We start from the raw sequence: 23,787 nt of genomic DNA, 5'->3' as shown, positions 1-23,787 counted from the left end.
TTTGGGAGATTGAATATTCAGTAAACTTTATGTGGAAAAGACAAAGAAAGAAATTATATTTATACTGATAAGCAACCACCGAAGGAAAAAGTGTAATGATGGAAGAACCATAATAATCATAACTGATGCTTTGTGAATAGTGGAGACGTGAAAAAGCCTTAAAAAGGGTTGCAAAATGGCAGAACTAGTGAATGAGGATGATACGATGAAGAAGCAAACAAGGATTTGAGAGATTGAATATTCAGTAAACTTTATGTGGAAAAGACAAAGAAAGAAATTATATTTATACTGATAAGCAACCACCGAAGGAAAAAGTATAATGATGGAAGTACCATAATAATCATAACTGATGTTTCGTGAATAGTGGAGCCGTGAAAAAGCCTTAAAAGGGGTTGCAAAACTGCAGAACTAATGAAAAGGTGACACGTGTGAAGAGCATTAAATGGAAGTGACAATTGAAGCTTCAATTTTGTCATAGCATTAATGGTGACAAAAATTCTCATTTTGATGAAATCAACTTCCCAAATATTCAATTGATGAATAAATGGCAAGTGGAGGGACTATCTGTATCGGGAAAAATTGAGTTTACATATTAAAGTGGAACAAAGATGATGTGTCAAGACACGTAGACTAGTCAAAGAGTTACAGCTGGCAAAGAGACACGAGTTGCAACATATACGAGCAAAGGCAAAGGAAGAGACACGAGCAGATATTCAAAGGACTCGGCATCCGTACCTATTTAAGTCATTTAGGTCCAGGAATTAAGGGGAATGAATCTGACAATATACGAGAATACAGATACAATATTTAATGAGCATTAAATACTGAATACGTTAGAGAATCTGTATTAAATACAATGATTGTGTAACGTAGCATTCAATATTTTTAATTACTCATAATAGCCTAATTATGACAAGGACAAAACGCATATCTCCAAAATAGTTATAAAAGGGAGATAATTGATCAATTGTAGGGACACGAAATACTATCTGAATATATTGATTTACTTGTTTTTCTTCTGATTATATTATTGCTAGCCAAATTACTTTCTTTCATATATTCTTTTGATTATCAGTAACCCGAGTTCTTCTAAATTATAGCTTTGACCGAAATCCTATTTTTTTTGGTTAAATAGCCTCAAGGAAAGATCACCAAGAGTTCTTGGTGAAATGACAGGGATGTGATGTAGAGGAGAATACTTGCGAGAGGGGAACAAACCTCAAATCCTACAAGAGCCTTATTGATGATTATCCTGCAAGTAAATCGCCAACTCAGGTGGGGGAGAATGTCATGGTTGGCTTTCCATCCATGCCTCATGACCCCTTGGACGCGCCCCATGGTGTCCTAGCAAGCCTCCCAACGCCTAGTGCCATGGACGACCCCGTGGTCTTGGCTGCGCCAAGTGACAAACACGCATGTGTCTCTGTCGCCCCACTGATAGCCCTCACCAGCGTCCAGCTGCAGGCAGATGCCAATAGCGCCGCACGCGCAGACCGTGATGCCAAAGACAAAGTTGTTGATAACTGACCTGTTTCTACCTTGTAGAAAATTAAGTCCTTTTCATTGTAAATATAGAGTAGTTTTATTTCATGTACTTCTATTATGTTCCTCTAGCTTAGTTAGGTCAAGTCTTGTAACTTTGGTTTATTTTTTTAAGCACTATTAGGGGGATCAAGCAATCAAACGTTCTAGCAAGCAAACAATTCTTTGTGCTGGTCTCACTCCCCCTCGACACTGTGTTACCTTTCTGTAATAGCTTTCATTAATGCAATCAAGCTTTCTTTCATTCTCAATTTGCATTGGTGTTCTCTCAATTGCTCTTGATATTGGTTTTCCCGTACGACACCGACAATCTCGTCTAGCGTACGGAGGGGACCTCAGTTGGCAAATAGTAATTGCACTGACATCAGTTGCTTAGCCTTATATCGCCTTTCCAAGGAATCTTAGTTGGCGCCGCGTAAAAGTATTAAGCATGATTTATTAAGCATGTTAGTTACTATTGGCAGGATTTTAGCCAAAGATTAGATCTTGCAATTGAAGCCTAAAAAAATTGGCAGCAAATAACCAATCTAGATTTACCCCAAAGCATTATACAATGCTAAATTTTCTTGTTAAATGAGTTTTACACTATCAGTGTGTATACTTAAATTCTATTTATTAACCTACATTTAGTGTAAATATTTGCTTACAATTTTTTTAAAAGAAATTTGAAGATGTAAATATGTTTTACAGTACCGTAAATTAATACCACCCGGATATCCTAATTTGTTTTGGCACACTCATTAAAGAAATACTAAATTTTAGACAAAAAATAGTTTGTGTGACTAAACTACCCGTCATTCAATATTGCATCATAGTTATAGTAGCATTTACTTTTCTTCTCAAATGTAAGGAGTAAATGAATTTTTAAGGATACATACATAAAGGTAATTTTGGAAAAACAAATTGAATTTTTTCTGAATTATATAAATGGATACTTATTTTAAACCAAAATAAAAAGCAAATCGATCACTTATTGTAGACCGGAAAGAATAATAAAAGTGAGGCAGATTTAACTGAAACCATTATTTTCAACTCGAACAAATATTAGCAGACATTTTATTACGTTTTCAAGCATTTTCAAGCAATGAATTAAGAAACATCAACACATGAAATTAGAAAGAGTCAAAAATATCAATAACACTTTTATTTTTTGTTTTTTTCACTTGAGTATTCGATACTTGCTTGTGTCGACTAATTTGTATTCCCACTTGGATGGTAAAGTGGTATTTCTAGATCTCTCTATTCATGATTTCCAGGGATGCAATATTTTAATATATATGCTAAGACGGGCAAACTCAAAGGTGCAAAACAAGTTAATTAATAAGTCGTATTAATGTACTATATGCTTTATTTAAACATTAGAATTAAAAAGTGGGAATAAAAATAAAGAGCTTCCCTCACATCACATGCCACCTTTTGTTCACTATTTTCCAAACCACCTTTTTTCTCGGTGCATGAAACATTACGTATTCACGCAAGGTCTGAGGAATGGTTGCACAATAAGAGATTTGATATAGACAACTTACTCTGATGCAAGTATCAATAGTTGATTTCATAACTCGAACTCGTAACCTATAGGTAACAAAGAGACAACTTTACCGTTGTTTTAAGGCTCCCGTCCATTTTCCAAACTACTATACTCACTTTCAGGGGCGGATCTAATGCAAGGTTTACGGGTTCCCGTGAACCCAATAACTTTTACATAGACCATGTAAGAATATTTAGCTTAGAACTCACTTCTTTGATCCAATTATTATGTATATTAACTTGAGATCGTTGTAGGAATCCATAAGTTTAACATTCTAAATCCGCCTCTGCTCACTTTCCATGAATCTATATAATAAAGCCCCACCTCCTCCTCTGCGTCCTCGTGTAATAATCAATACATCTCATCCTTCTCTTTCTATCTCTAAATCTCTCTCTCTCTCCCTAACACTTAACAAATCTATCGAGTCCTTTTTATATCAATCAATCAGTTACTTCATTTACAGGAAATTATAGTGATTTTGATGGATCATCATCATGTTAAAGTTGGTTTGAGCAGTGAAAGATATGGATTTTGTAGTAACAACAATCAACAACTTATTGATGAAGTAACAATGGACCTTAGAAAAGGTCCATGGACTGTTGAAGAAGACTTCACCCTTATTAATTACATCACTCTTCATGGTGAAGGTCGTTGGAATTCCCTCGCCCACTGCGCTGGTAAATAATTTAATCTTAATTCCCATATATATATGTGTGCTATACTTATCACTGAATTAATATTTGAAGGATTTAAGTCGTTTGGTATTAACAAGTCGTTAAATAACAGGTTTGAAACGAACGGGGAAAAGCTGCAGGTTACGATGGCTAAACTATCTTCGACCAGATGTTCGACGAGGAAATATTACTCTTGAAGAACAACTCTTGATTCTTGAACTTCATTCTCGTTGGGGCAATCGGTATGTTCATTCGTAAAATATCTCTCTCTCTCTATATATAAATATATAGTGACAGTATAAAAGAATTTGTTTACTAGCAAGATATTTTACTTCCTCCGGTGCACAATAAGTGACAATTTTAGCACACTCATTAAGGAAATATGAACTTTTAGAGAAAAAAAGATGTATTTACTAAATTAACCTTAATTAACTGTTACCTTGCCATATTAGAATATGTAAATAAGGGTAATTTGTGAAAAAATAAAATTAATTACTTAGCTTCTTGATTATGTAAATGAACACTTATTTTGGACCAAAATAAAAAGTAAAATAGTCATTTATTGTTGATAGAAGAGAGTACTTGTAGTTATCAATTAGACAACATGGTAGTGTAAAAAATTTTGAACTTTATTAATGCATAGAAAGCTCAACTCTATTTGCTATTACTAGATCTTAGTACAATGTATTTTTTTTAAAGATTATTAACAGGTAAAACTTGATTTTTTTTATAATTGTTATATATATATATTTTGAGTGTAGGTGGTCAAAAATTGCTCAGCATTTGCCAGGAAGAACTGATAACGAGATAAAAAATTACTGGAGAACCCGAGTGCAAAAGCATGCCAAACAACTAAAATGTGATGTCAACAGCAAACAATTCAAAGATACACTGCGCTATCTTTGGATGCCAAGGCTTATTGAGAGAATTCAAGCAGCCAAAATTCCCAGTAATTCTTGTAGTGAAGTGACTCAGCAGCCCATTCCAAATACAGACATCAATGAGCTCGAGCTATTTCAAGTGGCGAATAACAACAACAATAATAATAATAACAGTAATCCGAGCACGAGCTTTGTATCAGAGAATTCCAGTGTGACACCACTCTCTGACCTGTCTGATTGTTGCTACGATTACCCTGTTAACCAAATTAGCAGTATTAGTCCAGATTATTATCAAGTTAATCATAGTTATCGACTATGCTACGAACATTCCCAAGCAACGGATCAACAAAACATACAATTATGGATGGAAAGTGAAGATATTTTCGAAAATTTGTGGAACATTAATGAAGATATGTGGCCCTTAGAGAAGCAAGATTGAATCTTTCACGATGAAAATGCTTCTCCCAAATTTCGAACATAAGGGGCTAGCTTGCTTTTGCTGGTGGCAGGTGGACGAAGGGTCCAAAGGAAACATAGTTGTGGGCGAAAAATGAATTGTTCCATTTTTTTTCTTGTTCAGGCAACTTAACGATAGTATTATAATATGGAGTAGTAAACATCAACAAATGTAGAAAATAAAGAGGACATTAACTAGTGCAAAAATAGAGTAGTTCTTTTTTTTTAAATCTTTGACTGTCAAGATTTGTAAAATTACAAGTAAACTTGAGAATTTCAAGAACAAATTATTCTTCAAGTTGAGCTGCAAATATCTTTTTTTTTTTAAAGAGAGTAAATTATCATATATAGGTATAGTAATACTCTTGACTTTTCCACTTCAAAATATAACAGATGAACAGTTTTGTACATGTTGTTGAGTCCAAATTTCCATCACAAGAACATCATTTTTCTTCAAGAAGAAAAAGGCTTTTTTAAGTTTTGTATATTTATTGTTGTTATGAAGTTCATGTTCAAACTTAGACTTAGGAAATCGACCATCTACAAAATCTAACTTGCTCTTCCCTAACATACCAATCCTCATAGACCTACACCATAACACATAGTTATCTGAACCAGTAAGTTGAAGAGAAATCAGAATACTACCTGGAGTGTCTGTTGGTTGAAGGAAGAGTGGGTGATTGTGGTCAACTGATGGAAATACAGTTGCGCCGGTGGCGAAATTGACATTGCCAGAGGTTGTAGTTGCTGGAAATGAAGTTTCAGATAACGTTTCTTCTTCAATCGCCATTTTCTGCTGCTTCTCAAGAGTAAACCCTAGCCTTTCAGCTACACGCTATAATTGGATAATTTACCACAAGATTGTGAAATTGAGGTAACGAGAGTAAGGATTAGCTTGAGAACTGCCTTCAATCTACTCCGGTGGCTCTGATACCATATTAGTTGCTATGGATTTGAAGGTTGAGCTCGTGGAAGAAGACATGCAAGAGAAGGCAACACTCAGAGGATGAGAGAAAACAAAATCTGTTATTGAGAAGAAAATGATACAACTGTGTATCTATACATGAGTGCACGGTATATTTATAAAGCTACAGTATAACTGATCTCGTCCAATTCACACCTCAAATCTAGGATATGAAACGGTCGATTGCAATAGTAATATCCAACAAGAGTCGGGGTCGATTTTCAAAGGGATCTATATATGGGATTTAGGAGTATATATTATATTATTTGAGCTTGAACTATCTCAATTTACGCTTTCACAAATTGGGGTTGTTTCTATGTCTATTTTAAACTAAGATTGCAAAGTTAAGAAATGAAACTATTAAACAGTTTTTGTTATTTTTCAAGTTTTGTAAAAACCCTAGGGCTATGACCATCACCTAGGTGTTTGCTTAATGAGATATAAACTTTAATGCTTGTTTTGTTGATCAGGGTATATTATAGCTATCAACACTCAATACCTCTCGGCCAGAGAGTGATTTTGCCAAATTTGGCTTTCTCAAGTCCAAATGGGTATTGCTCAAAACAGTTGATAAAAGCTCATGTCGGATTATTACTATCTCTAGGTTGAACCTTTCAATTGGGATTATCAATCTCTCGATTTACTCAATTTCTTGTTAGTCAAGTTTTTCTAGACTAAGCCTCTCTTTCTCAAGTAGAGGCTAAGTCAAATAGGCATGAACTAATGTTTGCAACCATTAATTTCACAAATTGAAGCATGAGCAAGGTTAAATAATAAACACACAACCATAAACAAGCATTAAATTAAACACCCATAAGGTTTACACACTCAGGTTGGGTCACAATCCTAGTAAAAATCTAGCTACTCATGCTTGGAATTGAAGAAATAGAAGAAGCGATGCTAATTAAACTCATATTATAAAATCAAAATGATAAAATCTATGTTAAAATATCCCAAAATATGAAAGACTATTAAGAGAAGCAAAGAGAAACGACTACTGTAGTTGCTGATGTCAAAAGTTGACCTAATTTTATGAAACTCATCTATTTATACATGGTTGGAAATTTCGGATAAAAATGCCCTTTGGTAGGTTCTACGGCCGCACAATTCCATGTGCGGTCCACTGAAGTGTTCATCTTGCATGAGCTGAGATTCTGCGGCCGCACAATTCTCCATTGCGGCCACGAGTCAATGATTCTGCCGTTCGCAGATTTATCACTGCGGCCGCAATATGTCGATCTGTGGTCCGCATCTTTCTTTCTGCGGCCACAAGGCACTTCTTCTTCGGCCGCACATTTCTTGTGCGGTCTGCAATCTTGAGGGACTTGGACTTTGGCATATTTCACACTCTCTGAAGTTAATTTCTAATTCTTCAACTACGGCTGCACAATTCCTTTATGGACCGCATTTTTCTAGGAAGCATGTTGGATTTTTTCTTCTTTGTTTGCGGCCACAGATGGAATTCTACGGTTCGCACTTTGCAAGTTCTTGACTCTTTTGTTGTCTTGTGCTTTGATTACTCCTTTTTGAGTCGGATTTCATCTCGAGAGTCCAACTTCTAACATTTCTGCAATTTTGCACATTCATCAATTCCGGGCACACAATTAAATGCATGGTACCAGAACTCATCCAACTCATTTAAATGTGTCACCCTCAAGTTAGCGGTGACATCCTACTCAAGATTTAACTTCTTTAAAGCCCACATGACTTTGTGCTCAAGTTTCACCCAAAGATGATAAGCTTTTCCGAACACCAAACGATATGGAGACATTCCGATAGGTGTTTTGTAAGCCTTCCTATAAGCCCATAAAGCATCATCAAGTTTTTCGGATCAATCCATCCGGTTAGCCTTCACTATTTTGGACAAAATGCTTTTTATCTCCCGGTTGAAGACTTTCACTTAACTGCTTGCTTGTGGATGGTATGGAGTCGTGACTTTATGAGTGACACCATACTTGGTGAGTAAGGTTTCGAAGGCTTTGTTGCAAAAATGTGACCCCCTATCAGTTATGATTGCCCGCGGAGTACCAATCCTTGTGAAATATTCTTCTTTAAGAACACTATCACACTTCTCACCTCATTGTTGGGTAAAACAGCAGCCTTAACCCATTTGGACACATAATCAACCGCGACCAAGATGTAAGTGTTTTCACAAGAATTCACAAAAGGACCCATGAAGTCAATACCCCACACATCGAAAATATCAATCTCCAAAACAGTGGTGAGGGGCATTTAATTTTTCTTTGAGATTCCACCAACCCTTTTACATTCATCATATCGTTTCACTCGATCACTTGTATCCTTGTAAATATTGGGCCAATAGAAACCGAAACTTAGCACTTTGGCCGTCGTTCTCGCTCTACCATGGTGACCATTATATGGCGAAGAGTGATAATCCCCAAGAATTTTACGTTACTCCTTATCCAGTACACATCTTCTAATCACTCCATCCGTACAAATCCGAAAAATGTACGATTCATCCCAATAATAGTCTTAACAATCCCGTTTGAGCTTCTTCCTTTGATTTGAAGAGAACTCATCCGGGATGATACCACTCACAAGAAAATTTGCTAGATCCGCGAACCATGACACCTCTTTCATTGAAATAGCCAAGAGTTTCTCATCTAGGAAGGAGTCATTGATTTCAAGTCCATCATGCGTTCTCCCCTCCTCTTCCAAACGAGACAAGTGGTCCGCCATTTAGTTTTCACTTCCTTTTCAATCTTGGATGTCAATATCAAAATCTTGCAATAAAAGAACCCATCTCATTAATCGGGCTTTGGAATCTTTCTTGCTCATAAGATAACAAAGTGCCGCATGATCCGTGTGGACAATCCCTTTTGCACCCATCAAGTATGGGTGGAACTTCTCAATAGCAAACAAAATGGCAAGGAGCTATTTCTCCGTAACGATATAGTTGAATTGCTCATGGTCTTACTATCATAGTAAACCGAATAAAAAATCTTGTTGATGTGTTGCCCCAAAACAGCCCCCACAGTTACATCACTTACATCGCACATGAGCTCAAAAGGAACACTCCAATCTGGAGCGGTGATAATGGGATTAGTATTCAGCTTGAACTTTAAAAATTCAGAGGCTCTCATGCAATCATCATTAAAGTGGAACTTAGCATCTTTCTCCAAAAGATTACACAACGGGTTAACCACTTTATAGAAATCCTTGATGAAACGCCAGTAAAACCCCGCGTGGCCTAAGAAACTCTACACGCCCTTCACCAAAGTTGGAGGTGAAAGTTTAGAAATCACCTCAATCTTTGCCTTGTCGAATTCAATGCTATTTTTTAAGATCTTACGGCCAAGGACAATGCCTTCCTCGACCATGAAATGACATTTCTCTCAATTTAGCACCAAACTTGTTTCTTCACATCTTGCCAACACTTATCTAAGTTTCCGAGACAATCATCAAAAGAATTCCCGACCACCGAGAAGTCGTCCATGAAGACTTCAAGGTAGATTTCCACCGTGTTCATAAAGATAGCTATTATACGCCTTTGAAAAGTCGCCGGTGCATTGCACAACCCAAATGGCATCCGCTTGAAGGCGAAAGTACCATAAGGACATATAAAGGTGGTTTTATCTTGATCCTCCAGAGCAATAAGAATTTGGTTGTAGCCGGAATACCCATCAAGGAAACAATAGAAAGCGCAGCCGGCCAATATCAAGCATTTGATCTAGGAAGGGAAGTGAAAAATGGTCCGTCCTTGTGGCTTTATTGAGCTTACGATAGTCCATACACATTATCTACCCGATCACCATTCTTGTAGGAATTAACTCATTCTTGTCATTGGTGACCACCGTCATTGCCCCCTTTCTTTGGGACACATTGAACCAGAGAAGTCCACTAACTATCGGAGATGGGGTAGACAACCCCGACATCCAACCACTTGATAATCTCCTTTTTGACAACCTCTTGTATGGCTTCATTTAGTCTTCTTTGATGTTCAATAGATGGTTTGGCACCTTCCTCGACGTTAATCTTGTGCATGCAAAATGCGGGGTTATCCCCCGAATATCCTCCAATGTCCATCCAATAGCCTTCTTTCTCTTTTATAGCACTGTATATGTAGAGTCCACCTGCACATTAGTCAAACAAGAGGAAAAAATAACCAGTAAAGTAGAAGAAGGGCGAAGAGATTCATATCGAAGATGTGGAGGCAATGGCTTCTTTCCAAGATATGGGGCTCTTCGATTGAAGGCTTTGTAGGATGAGTTGTCCTATTTTCAAGATCCAAGGACAATTTGTGGGTTTATATGTGTATGACCCATTTCTTGCAAAGAGTTCACACATTCCATGAAGCCATCCATCTCGTCATCATCAAAGTTGAGCAAGACTTCCTCCAACATATCACCAACATTTACCATAGTACTTGTTTCATCCACAATCACATCAATCACCAAATCCACGAAAGAGCACACATCATTGCTATTAGGTTGCCTCATGGACTTACACACATGGAAAACCACCTTTTTATCACCAACCGGGAAAGTAAGTTCTCCGGTTTCAACATCACAAAGAGTCTTCCCCGTAGCAAGGAAAGGTCTACCAAGAATAATTGGCACCTCATAATCAACCTCACAATCAAGAATGATAAAATCCAATGGGAGAATGAATTTATCAACGCGAACCAAAACATCCTTAATCACTCCTAAGGGTCTCTTCATTGTTCGATCGGTCATTTGCAATCTCATAGAGGTAAGCCTTGGTTGTCCGATTCCCAATGTCTTGGAAACCAAATAAGGCATCAAATTTATACTTCCCCTAAGATCACAAAGAGCTTTTGCAAAATTGGCACTTCCAATTGTATAAGGAATCGTGAAAGCACCGGGATCCTCCAACTTGGAAGCCATTGAATGTACAATTGTACTTACTTGATGAGTTATTTTTACAGTTTCAAAATTCATCGACTGCTTCTTTGTCACAAGTTCCTTCATGAACTTTGCATAACCAGGAATTTGCTTCAAGGCTTCAACTAATGGCACATTAATTGAGAGACTCTTCATAATTTGGATAAACTTTTTGAATTGGTTTTCACCATTTTGCGTTGCAAGTCTTTGAGGGTATGGAGGTGGAGGCTTAGGAAATGGTGCTTTAGCTTTTTGCACTATCGGTTCCGGCATGTCAATAATGTGATCCCTAGATGGGTTCACCTCCTCTCGAGTCTCTTCCACACTATCATCAATATCAATCTGAACCTCATCATTGGATTGATCAACATTGTTCGGGATCTCCTCTTCTTGCACTACTTGCTCTTCATCCACAAGTTGCCTTTGGCTTGAGGTGGGTGCATTCCCACCTTTTTCACTCTTTATAGTAACATCTATGGCATGCCTCCTGTTGTTCCCACCCTTTGGGTTCACCACCGTGTCACTTGGTAGTGACCACTTAAAACAAGTATTTAGAACTTGAGAGATTTGCCCCATTTGAACTTCCAAGTTACGGATTGATATTTTGTGTGAGGCAAGTTGGTATCGGAATCGACATTCTTCTCCATCATTTGCTTGAACATATTCTCAATACGCCCCATTTCATTGTCGGAAGAACTTAGACCATGGGAAGGATAAGGAGGCGGGTTGCTCGGTTGTTGATACATCGGGGGCCTTTGAAAACCCGACCCCCAGTTGCCTTGATTATTGTTCTATTCCCCTTGATTGTTACCTCCCCAATTTTCTTGATTGCCACCACTCCAATTTCCTTGGTTATTTCCACCACTCCAATTTCCTTGACTGTTATTGTTATGCCAATTCCCTTGATTATTTCCATCGCTTCAATTACCTTAGTTGTTAGAATTCCAATTACCTTGACTACCTTGAGGTCACCATTATTGTTGATTCAAGCCTTTAGATTTGTTTCTTTTCCCTTGGTAGTTGTTCACCTATTGTACCTCCTCTTCTTGTTCATTTTAAGATTCATCTTAATCAAATCCACTGTCTTCTTGCACATAATTCTCCACTCGGTTTTGCACTTGTGAACCCTTGGTCCTTCTTTTGCTCACCATCATGCTTACACCCTCCATGTCATTAACTTGCTTGGAATTTTGCACTTGTTGAAGTTGATCCTTTGCTAATTGATTCATTATGGTGGTCAATTCAGCAATAGCTTGTCCATGGTCATGTAACTCTTTATGGAGGTGAATTACGTTCGGATTATCTTGAGGAACATTAGCCCTAGATTTCCATGCCGACAAGGTATCCGCCATTTAATCTAAAATTTTAGAATATTCTGTATACGTCATTGTCATGACATTTTCATCGGTAAGTTAATTTACCACGCACTGATTGGTCATATTGATCCCTCGATAGAAAGTTTGTTGAATCATATTCTCCGTCATGTCATTATTGGGGCACTCTTTGACCATTATTCTATACCGCTCACATATCTCATATAACGACTCATTGGTCTTTTGTTTGAATGCTAGAATCTCGTCTCTAAGACATTTGTTTGGGGCACTCCGTCATTGTTTGAATGCTAGAATCCCCGAAGACATTTGTTTGTTTACTCCCCCAACAAGTATCCATAAACCCCTTCAAGTGTTTGTATGCATTTTGACTTGGAGCTCTGGTAAAGAAACCTCGTTGCTCTAGCAATGTGAGTATTACATTAGTGATTTGAAAGTTTCCCGCCCTAATGCTGGGCGGGACTATAGCAGTTGCATACCCTTTATTTGGTAACACTCGGTATGGAGTCGCTCTTGGTGAAGGTGGGGGTGGAACTGGGACGTTGTCTTGAGGCGCCCGACCTTTTCTATTTGCTTGAGGTTCAAGAGAAACCTCTTCAACTTGTTCATCCTCAACATCCACATCCCCAAAGGCATGTTTCCAAGTTGATCAATGTTGTTTGCCATTGTTGCACCTACAATTGATTCACACAAATTAGTAACACGAAAGGAAAAGAAGAAAATCCACACACAAAACCAAATATATAGCTAAAACCATTTTTAGCTCCCCAGCAACAGCGCCAAAAATTGATCTCGTCCAATTCACACCTCAAATCAAGGACATAAAACGGTCGATTGCAATAGTAACACCCAATAAGAGTCTGGGTCGATTTTCATAGGGATATATATAAGGGATTTAGTAGTATATATTATAATACATGGGCATGAACTATCTCAATTTACATTTCCACAAAATGGTGTTGTTTCTATGTCTATTTTAAACTAAGATTGCAGAGTTAAAAAATAAAATTAGGAAATTGTTTTTGTTATTTTTCAAGTTTTGTGAAAAGCCTAGGACTATGACCATCACCTAGGTGTTTGCCTAATGAGATATAAACCTTAATAATTATTTTATTGATCAGGGTATATTATAGCTATCAACACTCAATTACCCACTCAATACCTCTCGGTCAGAGAGTGATTTTGTCCAATTTGGCTTTCTCAAGTCAAAATGGGTATTGCTCAAAACGGTTGATAAAAGCTCTAGTCGGATTATTACTATCTCTAGGTTGAACCCTTTAATTGGGATTATCAACCTATCAATTTACCCAATTTCTTGTTAGTCAAGTTTTCAAGTCTCTCTTTCTCAAGTAGAGACTAAGTCAAATAGGCATGAACTAATATTTGCAATCATTAATTCCACATATTAAAGCATGAACAAGGCTAAATAATAAATACCCAACCATAAATAAGCATTAAATTAAACACCCATAAGGTTTACATACCGGGATTGGGTCACAACCTTAGTAAAAATCTAGCTACTCATGCTTGGAATTGAAAAAAATAGAAGAAGAGATACTAATTAAACTCATGTTGTAAAATAAAAATGATGAAATCTGTGTTAAAATATCCCAAAATTTGAAAGACTATTAAAAGAAGAAAAGAGAAATGACTACTATAGTTGTTGATGTCAAAAGTTGACCTAATTTTGTGAAACTCGTCTATTTATACATGACTGAAAATTTCGGATAAAAATGCCCTTCGGGAGGTTCTGCGGATGCACAATTCTATGTATAGTCAGTAGAAGTATTCATCTTGCAAGAGCTGGGATTCTGCGACCGCACAATTATCCACTACGGCCGCGAGGCAATGATTCTACGTGCGCAGATTTATCACTACGAACGCAATCTGTTGATTTGCGGTCCGTATTTTTCTTTCTACGGCCACAAGGCACTTATTTTGCGGCCGCACATTTCTTGTGCGGTCCGCAATCTTGAGGAACTTGGACTTTGGCAAATTTCACACCTTCTAAAGTTTATTTCCAATTCTTCAATTGCGGCCGCACAATTCCTTTGCAAACCGCATTTTGCTAGGAAGCCTGTTGGAATTTTCTTCATTGTTGGCGATCGCAGATAGAATTCTGCGGTCCGCACTTTGCAAGTTCTTGTCTCTTTTGTTGCCTTGTTTTATTATTACTCCTTTTTGAGTCGGATTTCATCTCAGGAATCCAACTTCTAACATTCCTGCAATTTTGCACATTTCATTAGTTTCGGGAACATAATTAAACGCTTTTAGACTAAAATAAAAGCTAAAAGGCGCTAATAATTAATAAAAACCCTCACTTATCTACCTTCTAACATTGTACCAACTAACTTACTTTTAACTACAGCCTACAGTTACATTTCTAACTATAGTTAGCTTATCAGCTCGCTTTATTAACTCCAGTCAACACTCCTCTTAAGCTGATGGTTGATATACATTTTTCACTCATAGCTTGTTCAGTAAATGATCATGTTGAAACTTCCCCAAGCTCTTTTTCAGTAAATCTGCTAGTTGATCTTTAGTATGTACATAATCTGTCTTTAGCAGTCCTTGACATATTTTCTCCCTAACAAAATGACAATCAATATCAATATGTTTGGTCCTTTCATGGAAGATAGGATTAGAAGTTATTTGTATAGCATCCTTACTATCACATATTAGACTTATAGGCTGCTGAATTCTAACTCCAAGTTCCTTGAACAGCCCTACCATCCAAGTAATTCTGCTGCACATGAAGCCATACTTCTGAACTCAACCTCAGTTGAACTTCTGGACATAGTCATTTGTTTCTTTGACTTCCAAGACACCAATGCATTTCCAAATTTGACCAAGTACCTAGTAACTAATCTCCTTGATGCTATACATGATCCCCAATCATAATCACAGTAGGCAACCAACTTGTCTGTACTTTCTGCAGGTATAAGTAACCCCAAGCCTGGTGCTTCTTTGATATATCTCACTACTCTAAGAGCAGCTTCTATGTGTGACACCTTAGGACAGTGCCTATACTGAATTAAGACCTCAACTGCAAAGGCAATATATGGTCTTGTCATAGTGAGGTATAGCAGCTTTCCCACAAGTCTCTGGTAGCAATTAGGATTCTTGAGTTCCTGATCACCTTCTTGTTTGCAATTCTAAATGCATTTGTCATACTCTAAAGATGTGAGTTTTTTATTCAACTCTAATAGTGTACCAGAAAGCTTTGCTCTACCCAAGCCTTCTTCAGATATCAACTCTAGTGCATACTTTCTTTGACACATAAGGATTCCTTTCTTTGATCTAGCAAACTCAATTCCCAGAAAGAATTTCAATTCCCTTAAATCCTTCATTTTGAACTTCCTCTGCAACTCTATTCTAGTGTCACAAAGTAACTTATCATTGTTCCCTGTGATCAATAGATCATCCGCATACACAAGGACGATAACTGTGTCACTATTGGTTCCTCTTATGAACAATGAATAATCATAGTGACTCTGTTTAAAACCCAACTGTAAAAGTACCTCTGTTAACTTCATATTCCACTGCCTTGGTGATTGTTTAAGACTATATAAGGACTTGTGGAGTTTGCAGACCTTCTTAGTCTCCCCCAGTCTGGAAAACCCCTATGGAATATGCATATACACCTCTTCAAACAATTCACTATTAAGGAAGGCATTATGAACACCAATCTAGTAAATCATCCATTGCTGAGAGGCATCAAAAGCTACAATGGACCTAATTGTTACTATGTTGGCTACAAGGGAGAAGGTTTCACTGTAGTCCAGCCTTTCCTTTTGACCATAGACTTTGGCTACAAGTATGGCCTTGTATCTTTCAACCTCTCCTGAGGCCTTGTACTTGATTTTGAAGATCCAACTGCACCCTATTGGTGTTTTGCAAGGGCGCAGATCAACGATGCTCTAGGTTTTGTTTTCCTCTAAGGCTGCAATCTCCAGCTTCATAGCTTCTATCCATTGAGGATCAGTGGTTGTCTCACTAAAGAACTGAGTCTCAAAACAGGTTGAATAAGCAGACAAGACCTGACTGTATGAGGAAGTAATGCGAGAATAACTCACATAAGCTGAGATAGGATAAGAGCAGTTAGTAGTTTTTGACTGCACTACATAATCTTGCATCCATAAGGGAGGCTTTCTAGGCCTAGAGGATTTTCTGACCTGAGAAGGTACAACACCAGGTGAGTTAACTACTGCAATAGGTTCTGTAGCATCAACAAGTTCTGTAGACTCAAGGTGAGCCTCAGTATGAGCATCAACATGTGCTATATTATTTGGGAGGTCACCTGCAGGATTTGTAGGACTTGTATAATAGTCTGGTGTATGGTGAGGAGCAGCAACAGGATAAAGAGGAGGCTCCCCCTCAGATGTAATACCAACCTCATGTGGAGGAACATCAGCACCGGGAGCAGAATCTGGGATTTGCACTAATTGGTGAGAGCTGATCCAGTATAGGAAAGATAGTGCTACCAAGAGATAACATATGCCTGAAAGGAAAGATGTCTTCCTGGAAAACAACATTTCTGTTAACAAATAGAGACTTAGAGTTCAAGTCATACAGAACATAACCCTTTTGAGATGAAGAATAGCCCAGGAAGACAGTAGGGATGGCTCTTGGTGAAAACTTGTCAACAATTCTGGGACATACTACATAACATAGACAACTAAAGACCTTTTCTTCCCTACCTCCTCAACCTTCATTCCCATTCTGCAGCCAAAGTGATAGTAGACATTTAAGTGTTGCAGTGAAGGAGGATGCAAGTAAATCAACTCAAAAGTTGATTTATACCCAAGTGTTCAAGATGCTATCCTATTGATGAGGTAGACCGCAGTGGTGCTACATTCACCCCAAAACCTTAGAGGAACAACAGCCTGGAACCTAAGAGACATGTCCATGTCTAAGATAGTTCTATGTTTCCTCTCAATAATTCTATTTTGTTGAGGGTGTAGACACATGTACTCTGATGAAAATACCAAGACCGGAGAGCAAATGTTTAAAGTAATTACTGAAAAACTCACTACCATTATCAGTCCTTAAGACTTTTATTGAAGCTGAAAACATGTTCTTTATTTGAGTTAGAAAGTGTCTTAGTACAACTATAACTTCTGACTTGAAGTTGAATAGAAAAATCCAAGTGTATATGGTATAGTGATCAACTACTGTGATAAAATACCTCTTAACACTATGAGAGGGAACTCTATATGGCCCCTAGATATCACAATAAACTAAGTCAAATGCAGATTGCGACACTGATGTATTTAAAGGAAATGGCAATATAGACTGTTTAGCAACTGGGCATACAAGACAGTGATGAGTTCCTGTTTTTAAGGTACTAAGAGCATCTAACTTCATTATTACATCAATAGGAGCATGCCCTAATCTCCTATTCCATACTATTTCAAAATCAAGTAAGTTGGTTGTGTGAGCACACTTATTTTCTGGTGTTGTTGCAGAATACTATGATGATCCTCCTTGACGGATTTACAAACCATGCTCCTCCTTACCAATACCATTCACCTGACTACTGTAGAGATCCTGAAAAATGCAGAAGTCGGGGAAGAATGCAACCATGCATTGAAGTTCTTTGGTGAGTTGAGACACTGAGAGCAAGTTGCATCTAAAATCTAGAATGTATAGCACATTAGAGATATTGTTATTTTTAAGTACTAATGAAGTTCCTTATGTGATACAAATACTACATTCCCAGTAGGTAATTGAAAAGTGCATCTCTCTAAATTAGGGATTGCTTGACAAGTGGTAAGAGCATCAAGTTGTGAAGTCATATGATTTGAGACTCTTCTGTCTATAATCCAATTATGCTTGAGATAATTGGACGTTAGAGTAATTAGAGTACCTGCAGCAGCTAACTTGGTAGATGATTTTGGACCTTCTTCATTCCCTTTGGACAACATCTAAAGAATTTGTTGGTACTGCTCTTTAGTGAAGAAAGGAACAACATGAGTATTGTTGAGAGTAGTTTGTGTAAACTGAGGCATGTAAGCATGCTGGGCTTGCTACATCCCTGGTTGAGTTCAATAAGAGACTTGTTGAGTGCCTGCTTCTGCAGCATTTGGAAACATTGGACTACCCACACTATTTGCATACACTCCAGAACTATGCCCCTTTTTCTTTCCTTTGAAGTCTAATGGATAGCCATGAAGTTTGTAATAATTCTCCTTTGTGTGCCCCTTATAATGACAGTATTCACACTGAACCTAATTCTTTCTATACTTGAAGTTTCCACATGCATTTGCTGGGTCCTTATTACTATGGAATACATCTCTTTCTATGTTCACCTTATTATCTTGTTATTTTTATTCTGCTTTTATATTTGGTGATGTCTCTTCTTGTTTATATTTTTATTAATACGGTGCTTATTATTTCCTAAGCTGAGGGTCTATTAGAAATAATCGCTCTATCCTCACAATGTAGGGGTAAGGTCCGCGTACACACTACCTTCCCCAAACCCCACAGTGTGGAATAATACTGTATATGTTATTGTTGTTATACAACTCCTTCTATGCCTTCAGTAGTTGGAGTGAAATTAGTCAGGCCCCTTTGACTCTCTTGATCAATCAGTATAGAGTAGGCTTTGTTGATACTAGGAATTGGAGATATCATCATGATCTGGCCCCTTGACTGTGAGTATAACTCATTCAATCTCATCAGAAACTGAAGTAGCATGTGATACTCAAAGTGTTGGGTATATTTTTAGACTCAAGACATGAAAAGCCAAGACTGGGTATTAATACATCAAATTCATCCCAGAGATCTCTCAATTTGGAGAAGTAGTCAGCAATAGACATGGTACATTGAGCGAGGGTATAAATCTCTCTTTGTAGATATAGAACCCTAGATCCATTTACCTTGTTGAATCTCTCCTTTAAGTCCTACCAAATCTTGTGAGCATTAGAAGCATATAAAACACTACTAAATAAACCTGGCCTTACTGCATTCATTATCCATGAGAGAACTACAGTATTAAATTTCTCCCATTGAGTTTAGCTTCAAACTTAGACTTAGGAAATCGACCATCTACAAAACCTAACTTGTTCTTCCCTAACAAACCAATCCTCATAGACCTACTCCATAGGCATAGTTATCTGAACCAGTAAGTTGAAGAGAAATCAGAGTACTACCTGGAGTGTCTGTTGGTTGAAGGAAGAGTGGGTGATTGTGGTCAATTGATGGAGATACAGTTGCGCCAGTGGCAGACATTACCAAAGGTTGTAGTTGCTTGAAATGAATCTTTAGCTAACGTTTCTTTTCCAATTGCCATTTTCAGTTGCTTCTCAAGAGTAAACCCTAGTCTTTTAGCTATACGCTACAATTGGACAATTTACCACAAAATTGTGAAATTGAGGTAACGAGAGTAAGGATTAGCTTGAGAACTGCCTTTGATCTACTCTGGTGGCTCTGATACCATGTTAGTTGCCATGGATCTGAAGGTTGAGCTCAAAGAAGAAGACATGCAAGAGAAGGCAACACTCAGAGGATGAGAGAAAACAGAATCTGTTATTAAGAGAAAAAAATGATACAACCGTGTATCTATAAAGCTACAGTATAACTACCTTCTAACACCGTACTAACTAACTTACTTTTAACTACAATCCACAGTTAAATTTCTAGGTATAATTAACTTATCAGCTTGCTTTATTAACTCCAGTCAACTATTATATGAAAGTATATTTCCACCACATATATATCTCTTTTCTCGTTTCGTGCGTAATTATACAACTAAAATACATTCATCCATCGTCAAATTCATCACAAGGAAGAACTATTCAATTTTATAGATGCATGTAAAGAGTAATAACCCAAAAAAAAAAAATTATATGAGCAAAGAGTTGTAAGAACATGAGGTAGTAGTGGCTAATTAATCTGCATACAAATAATGGAACAACTGATCTTAATAGTTACACAAAAAATTAGGACAACTAATCTCAAACATAGAAGCTACTAATACGAGCAATTTTTTAATATTTAAATGCTCAAACACCTCAAAAACAAATTCTCTAGCTACCAATAGTGTGTAGAGTGATCCCCAATAAATAAAAATAAGGCAACGGCAGAGTGGATAAAGAATTACCTACACTTTGTATTTCTGTTTAGTCTCGCCTGTTACCCAGTGTACAAAGTATTTCACATTCACACAAAATTTAGGAAAGCCCTGCGTCCCAAGGGGTGTGATGCAGACAACCTAATCTAATGCAAGCATTAGTGGTTGTTTTTACGGCTTAAGCACGTGAGATCATACAGAGACAACTTTATCGTTGCTCCAAAAATCCCTTTCAAGAAGAAAAAGTCAGCTGAAAAGAAGAAAAAAGTACTGGATATTATTGTTATTTTTTTTTGTTGTTGTTGTCGTCATTATATCTCTGTTATCGTAGCACGAGAGTAAAAAGTACTGAAAATGCATTATAAGGAAAATATAATATTAATCGTATTCACTAGTTACAAGGGTGAAGGGATTAGGAGTATTAATAAATGCTTATTGGGGAAATTAAATCATTGGAAAAAAAAACTGTTTAATTACCATCAAGTTACGAATGTAATTAGATGGATGACCGGATGAGATCCCTACATTCTCAAATTAAAGGTCTTGGATTTGAACCTGAAAATGAAAAATCCTTAATAGCAAGCGTTTCCTTCTTTAATAAGCACTATACAATGTGAATCTGAAATAATCTGGCCAAAGGTGTCCGATGACATAGTTAAAACAAAAAAGAAGAGGAAAATCTTCACACAAATAGCTGGCTAGATTCACTTTTAATTTTTAGTAGTTGATATACATAGATTATACACAAACTATACATGGTTGAACACATATTACATAAGAATTATACATATGTTTTATATCTACGAACTATTTTTAGTTTAAATGACCGGGTGACCGGTTATTTAGATTGATTCTACTAAGGAAAAGCCTTCTGAGAAGAAGCCCATCTAGGTGCCGATGACCCTTATCTTTACAACATAGTTCCGCCTTTGCCAGTAGGTGCCCAATAACATGGTTTAAAAAAATTAGAGAATCTTTAGACAAATAGCCCGCTAGATTTAATTTTTACTTTTTTAGTCGATATATATAAATTATATACATATTATATATAGTTATACATATATTATATATAATTTCTATATATAATAGCTATTTCAGTTTAAGTGATTGAGTAGAAGACTATTTAGATTAATTCATCTAAAGAAAAGTCTTCCAAGAAGACCAAATTTGAAATAAACTGGACTCCTTGGATTTTCAAATTTGACCAACTCTGATATGATATTCTGCTAACCGTGGAAGCATCTCTAATGGAAGTTGATGTTTAGTCCACTGCTCTCTTTTCTTACAATTTACAAATTGTCATAATTGAAATTAGGTTGTTGAGCTACAATTTAAACACTTCCCACAGTTTGCCAAAGATCAGTTAAAGTTCGATGCACTGACGATATAAATAAAATATATTTATATCACTAACAAAAGTTGTAGTGGACTAGTAAGTACTCATTAATTCTTAACCAGAGGTTTTGGATTCGAATTCTGGGTATGGAGTCGTCTTTGTTAGGGAGCGCTTTACCCCCTAATATGGGACATTCCATAAATCCAGATTTAATCGGGCCCCAATACGAGTACCGGACACCAGATAGGAAACCAAAATATATATATATATATATATATATATATATATATATATATATATATATATATATATATATTTATACCATCAGAACACTTAGAAAATAATTATAAATAAATTCCTATGATATGTGTTAATTCGTAACCTAATTTAAATGATAGCTACTTTGCTATAAATCCTCAGTTGTGTAAAAAGTTATGATAATGTGTGTGTACGTAACTTAAATCCAAATTAAGAGTCCTAATTCATCTTTGGTGGTGACAAATAAAATTTGACTCTTAAGAATAGTTTAGATATATTTTGCAGCTTATAATGGACAATTAGATTTCTTGCGTTAGGGACTAGTTTATTCTTTGTTTACTTTGACTTTTTGAGTTTGACTCATCAGTAATATAAATATTTCTTTTGGCAAGTTTTAAAATGATAAACTCTTACTACGGGCCCGTTTGGCCATAATTTTTCTTTTTTCCTTTTTTTTCGATTTTTTATTTTATTTGTATTTTTTCGGAATTAATATTTGGCTATGAAAATGTCAAATTTCACTTAAAGTTGATTCCAAAATTTTTCGAAATTTAAAAAACTCCAAAAATTTGTTTTACAAAATTTTTACTTCAAAGCACTCACAAAAATTCAAAAACAGTTCCAAATTTTATTCATATCCAAACACAATTCTAATTTTCAAATATCATTTTAATCTAAAAATAATTTCCTACTTTTTTTCGTAATTTCACAATTCTTATGTCCAAACGCCCACTAAGACGTTTGAACTATTTTTTATTTTTTTTCCTTTTAAATTTGAACTAAGTAGCTAATTGTGTGTAAAGATGGGGTAGCAAAGCAAAGTGCATGTATGATACATGTATCACAAAAAGGTTTTTGGATTTAAAAATTATTATTTAGTCTCGAGCAACCTAGATTGATCTATTAGTTAATTTCGTAATTAGAATTAATTAACTTTAGAAGCTTCTTTTGTTGACTAGTTAACGCACGCACGGTCAATCACAAAGAAATTAATGAGATGTCTTTGACTTTATAGAGTTATAGGATCAGTACAAAGACAAGAAGAAGAAAAAAATTTCAAGAAATTAAAGATATATGATGGCTTGGTTTGCTGTTTTTAATAATTGAATTATAAAATTTTCAACATGTATTTTGCTTCGATTATTTTATTTTATTTTTATTTTTCTATGCAAAGATCATTTTTTGCCCCCGACAAAAAATATTTATATTCAGTAGCCGCAAAAGTGTTTAGAATTTATATATATATACACAAAAAAAAATTATACAAAAAAATATATTTTTTTAGCTATTATTTTGAGAGCTGTTATACAATGTCATTTTTCCAACAGGGAAAATGATAATTTTAATCAAACTCATATCTATTGTGTAAAAGATTTTTGCTGGTATTACTAAGCTATAAACGTTGATATTATAGATTAATAGCTTTAAATAAAGGGAAACATTGGTGTAACTGTAAATGTACTTATTACTATATGACAAAGAGGTCATAAGTTCAAGAAATGTAAATAATCTTTTGAAGAAATATAATGTAAAAGTGCATATTAAAGATAATTATATCCTTTTTTCGAGACCCGCATATAGTAAAAACTTAGTACACTTAATTGTCTTTTTTTAATATAAAAACGACAGTATTAGATAAAATATAAAACGGCAGAAGCACTAATGTCTACTTTTGAACTTTGGAAGAAAGCAGCAAAAATTACTTTGCCTTCTATTAGTGCTGGCTTGTTCCTTTCATACTTGACATACTTTAATGATGATCATATCTTATTAATATAATATTACTTATTAACATGAATAATTGTTTAATCAATTTATGTAAATCACCTTGTTAATTGGTGGATAGGTGACAATTTAAATGCATACTCTTCTAAAGTA

At 36.1% G+C, this 23,787-nt stretch overlaps 2 protein-coding genes across 2 annotated transcripts; one reads left to right on the top strand and one right to left on the bottom strand.

The window, feature by feature from the left end:
* Nucleotides 1-3,434: 3,434 nt before the first annotated feature.
* LOC104245796 (transcription factor MYB78-like) lies at nt 3,435-5,347 on the top strand. Its single transcript, XM_009801469.2, has 3 exons — nt 3,435-3,747; nt 3,857-3,986; nt 4,506-5,347. The coding sequence occupies exons 1-3, from the start codon at nt 3,552-3,554 to the stop codon at nt 5,062-5,064; spliced, it is 885 nt and encodes a 294-aa protein (XP_009799771.1). The 5' UTR covers nt 3,435-3,551; the 3' UTR covers nt 5,065-5,347.
* A 9,620-nt stretch (nt 5,348-14,967) lies between these two features.
* LOC138878966 (uncharacterized mitochondrial protein AtMg00810-like) lies at nt 14,968-15,777 on the bottom strand. The gene is made up of 2 exons (XM_070158533.1): nt 15,456-15,777; nt 14,968-15,287 (listed from the first exon to the last, which is right to left on the bottom strand). Exons 1-2 carry the CDS (start codon nt 15,775-15,777, stop codon nt 14,968-14,970), a joined length of 642 nt encoding a protein of 213 aa, XP_070014634.1.
* Nucleotides 15,778-23,787: the final 8,010 nt, after the last annotated feature.

Source organism: Nicotiana sylvestris, chromosome 10 (assembly GCF_000393655.2).
Source record: "Nicotiana sylvestris chromosome 10, ASM39365v2, whole genome shotgun sequence".
NCBI lineage: Eukaryota > Viridiplantae > Streptophyta > Magnoliopsida > Solanales > Solanaceae > Nicotiana > Nicotiana sylvestris.
The sequence above is the reverse complement of the archived record's forward strand: the minus strand, read 5'-3'. Positions and strand labels throughout refer to the sequence as shown.

Excerpts from the sequence above, each read along its gene's own strand:
- LOC104245796 (XM_009801469.2), top strand. The coding sequence starts at position 3,552 with ATGGATCATCATCATGTTAAAGTTGGTTTGAGCAGTGAAAGATATGGA. Across the intron at positions 3,748-3,856 it reads TTCCCTCGCCCACTGCGCTG|GTTTGAAACGAACGGGGAAA; the intron begins GTAAATAATTTA and ends GTTAAATAACAG. Across the intron at positions 3,987-4,505 it reads CATTCTCGTTGGGGCAATCG|GTGGTCAAAAATTGCTCAGC; the intron begins GTATGTTCATTC and ends TTTTGAGTGTAG.
- LOC138878966 (XM_070158533.1), bottom strand. The coding sequence starts at position 15,777 with ATGAAGTTAACAGAGGTACTTTTACAGTTGGGTTTTAAACAGAGTCAC. Across the intron at positions 15,288-15,455 it reads GGGTAGAGCAAAGCTTTCTG|TTGAGGTCTTAATTCAGTAT; the intron begins GTACACTATTAG and ends TTGCCTTTGCAG.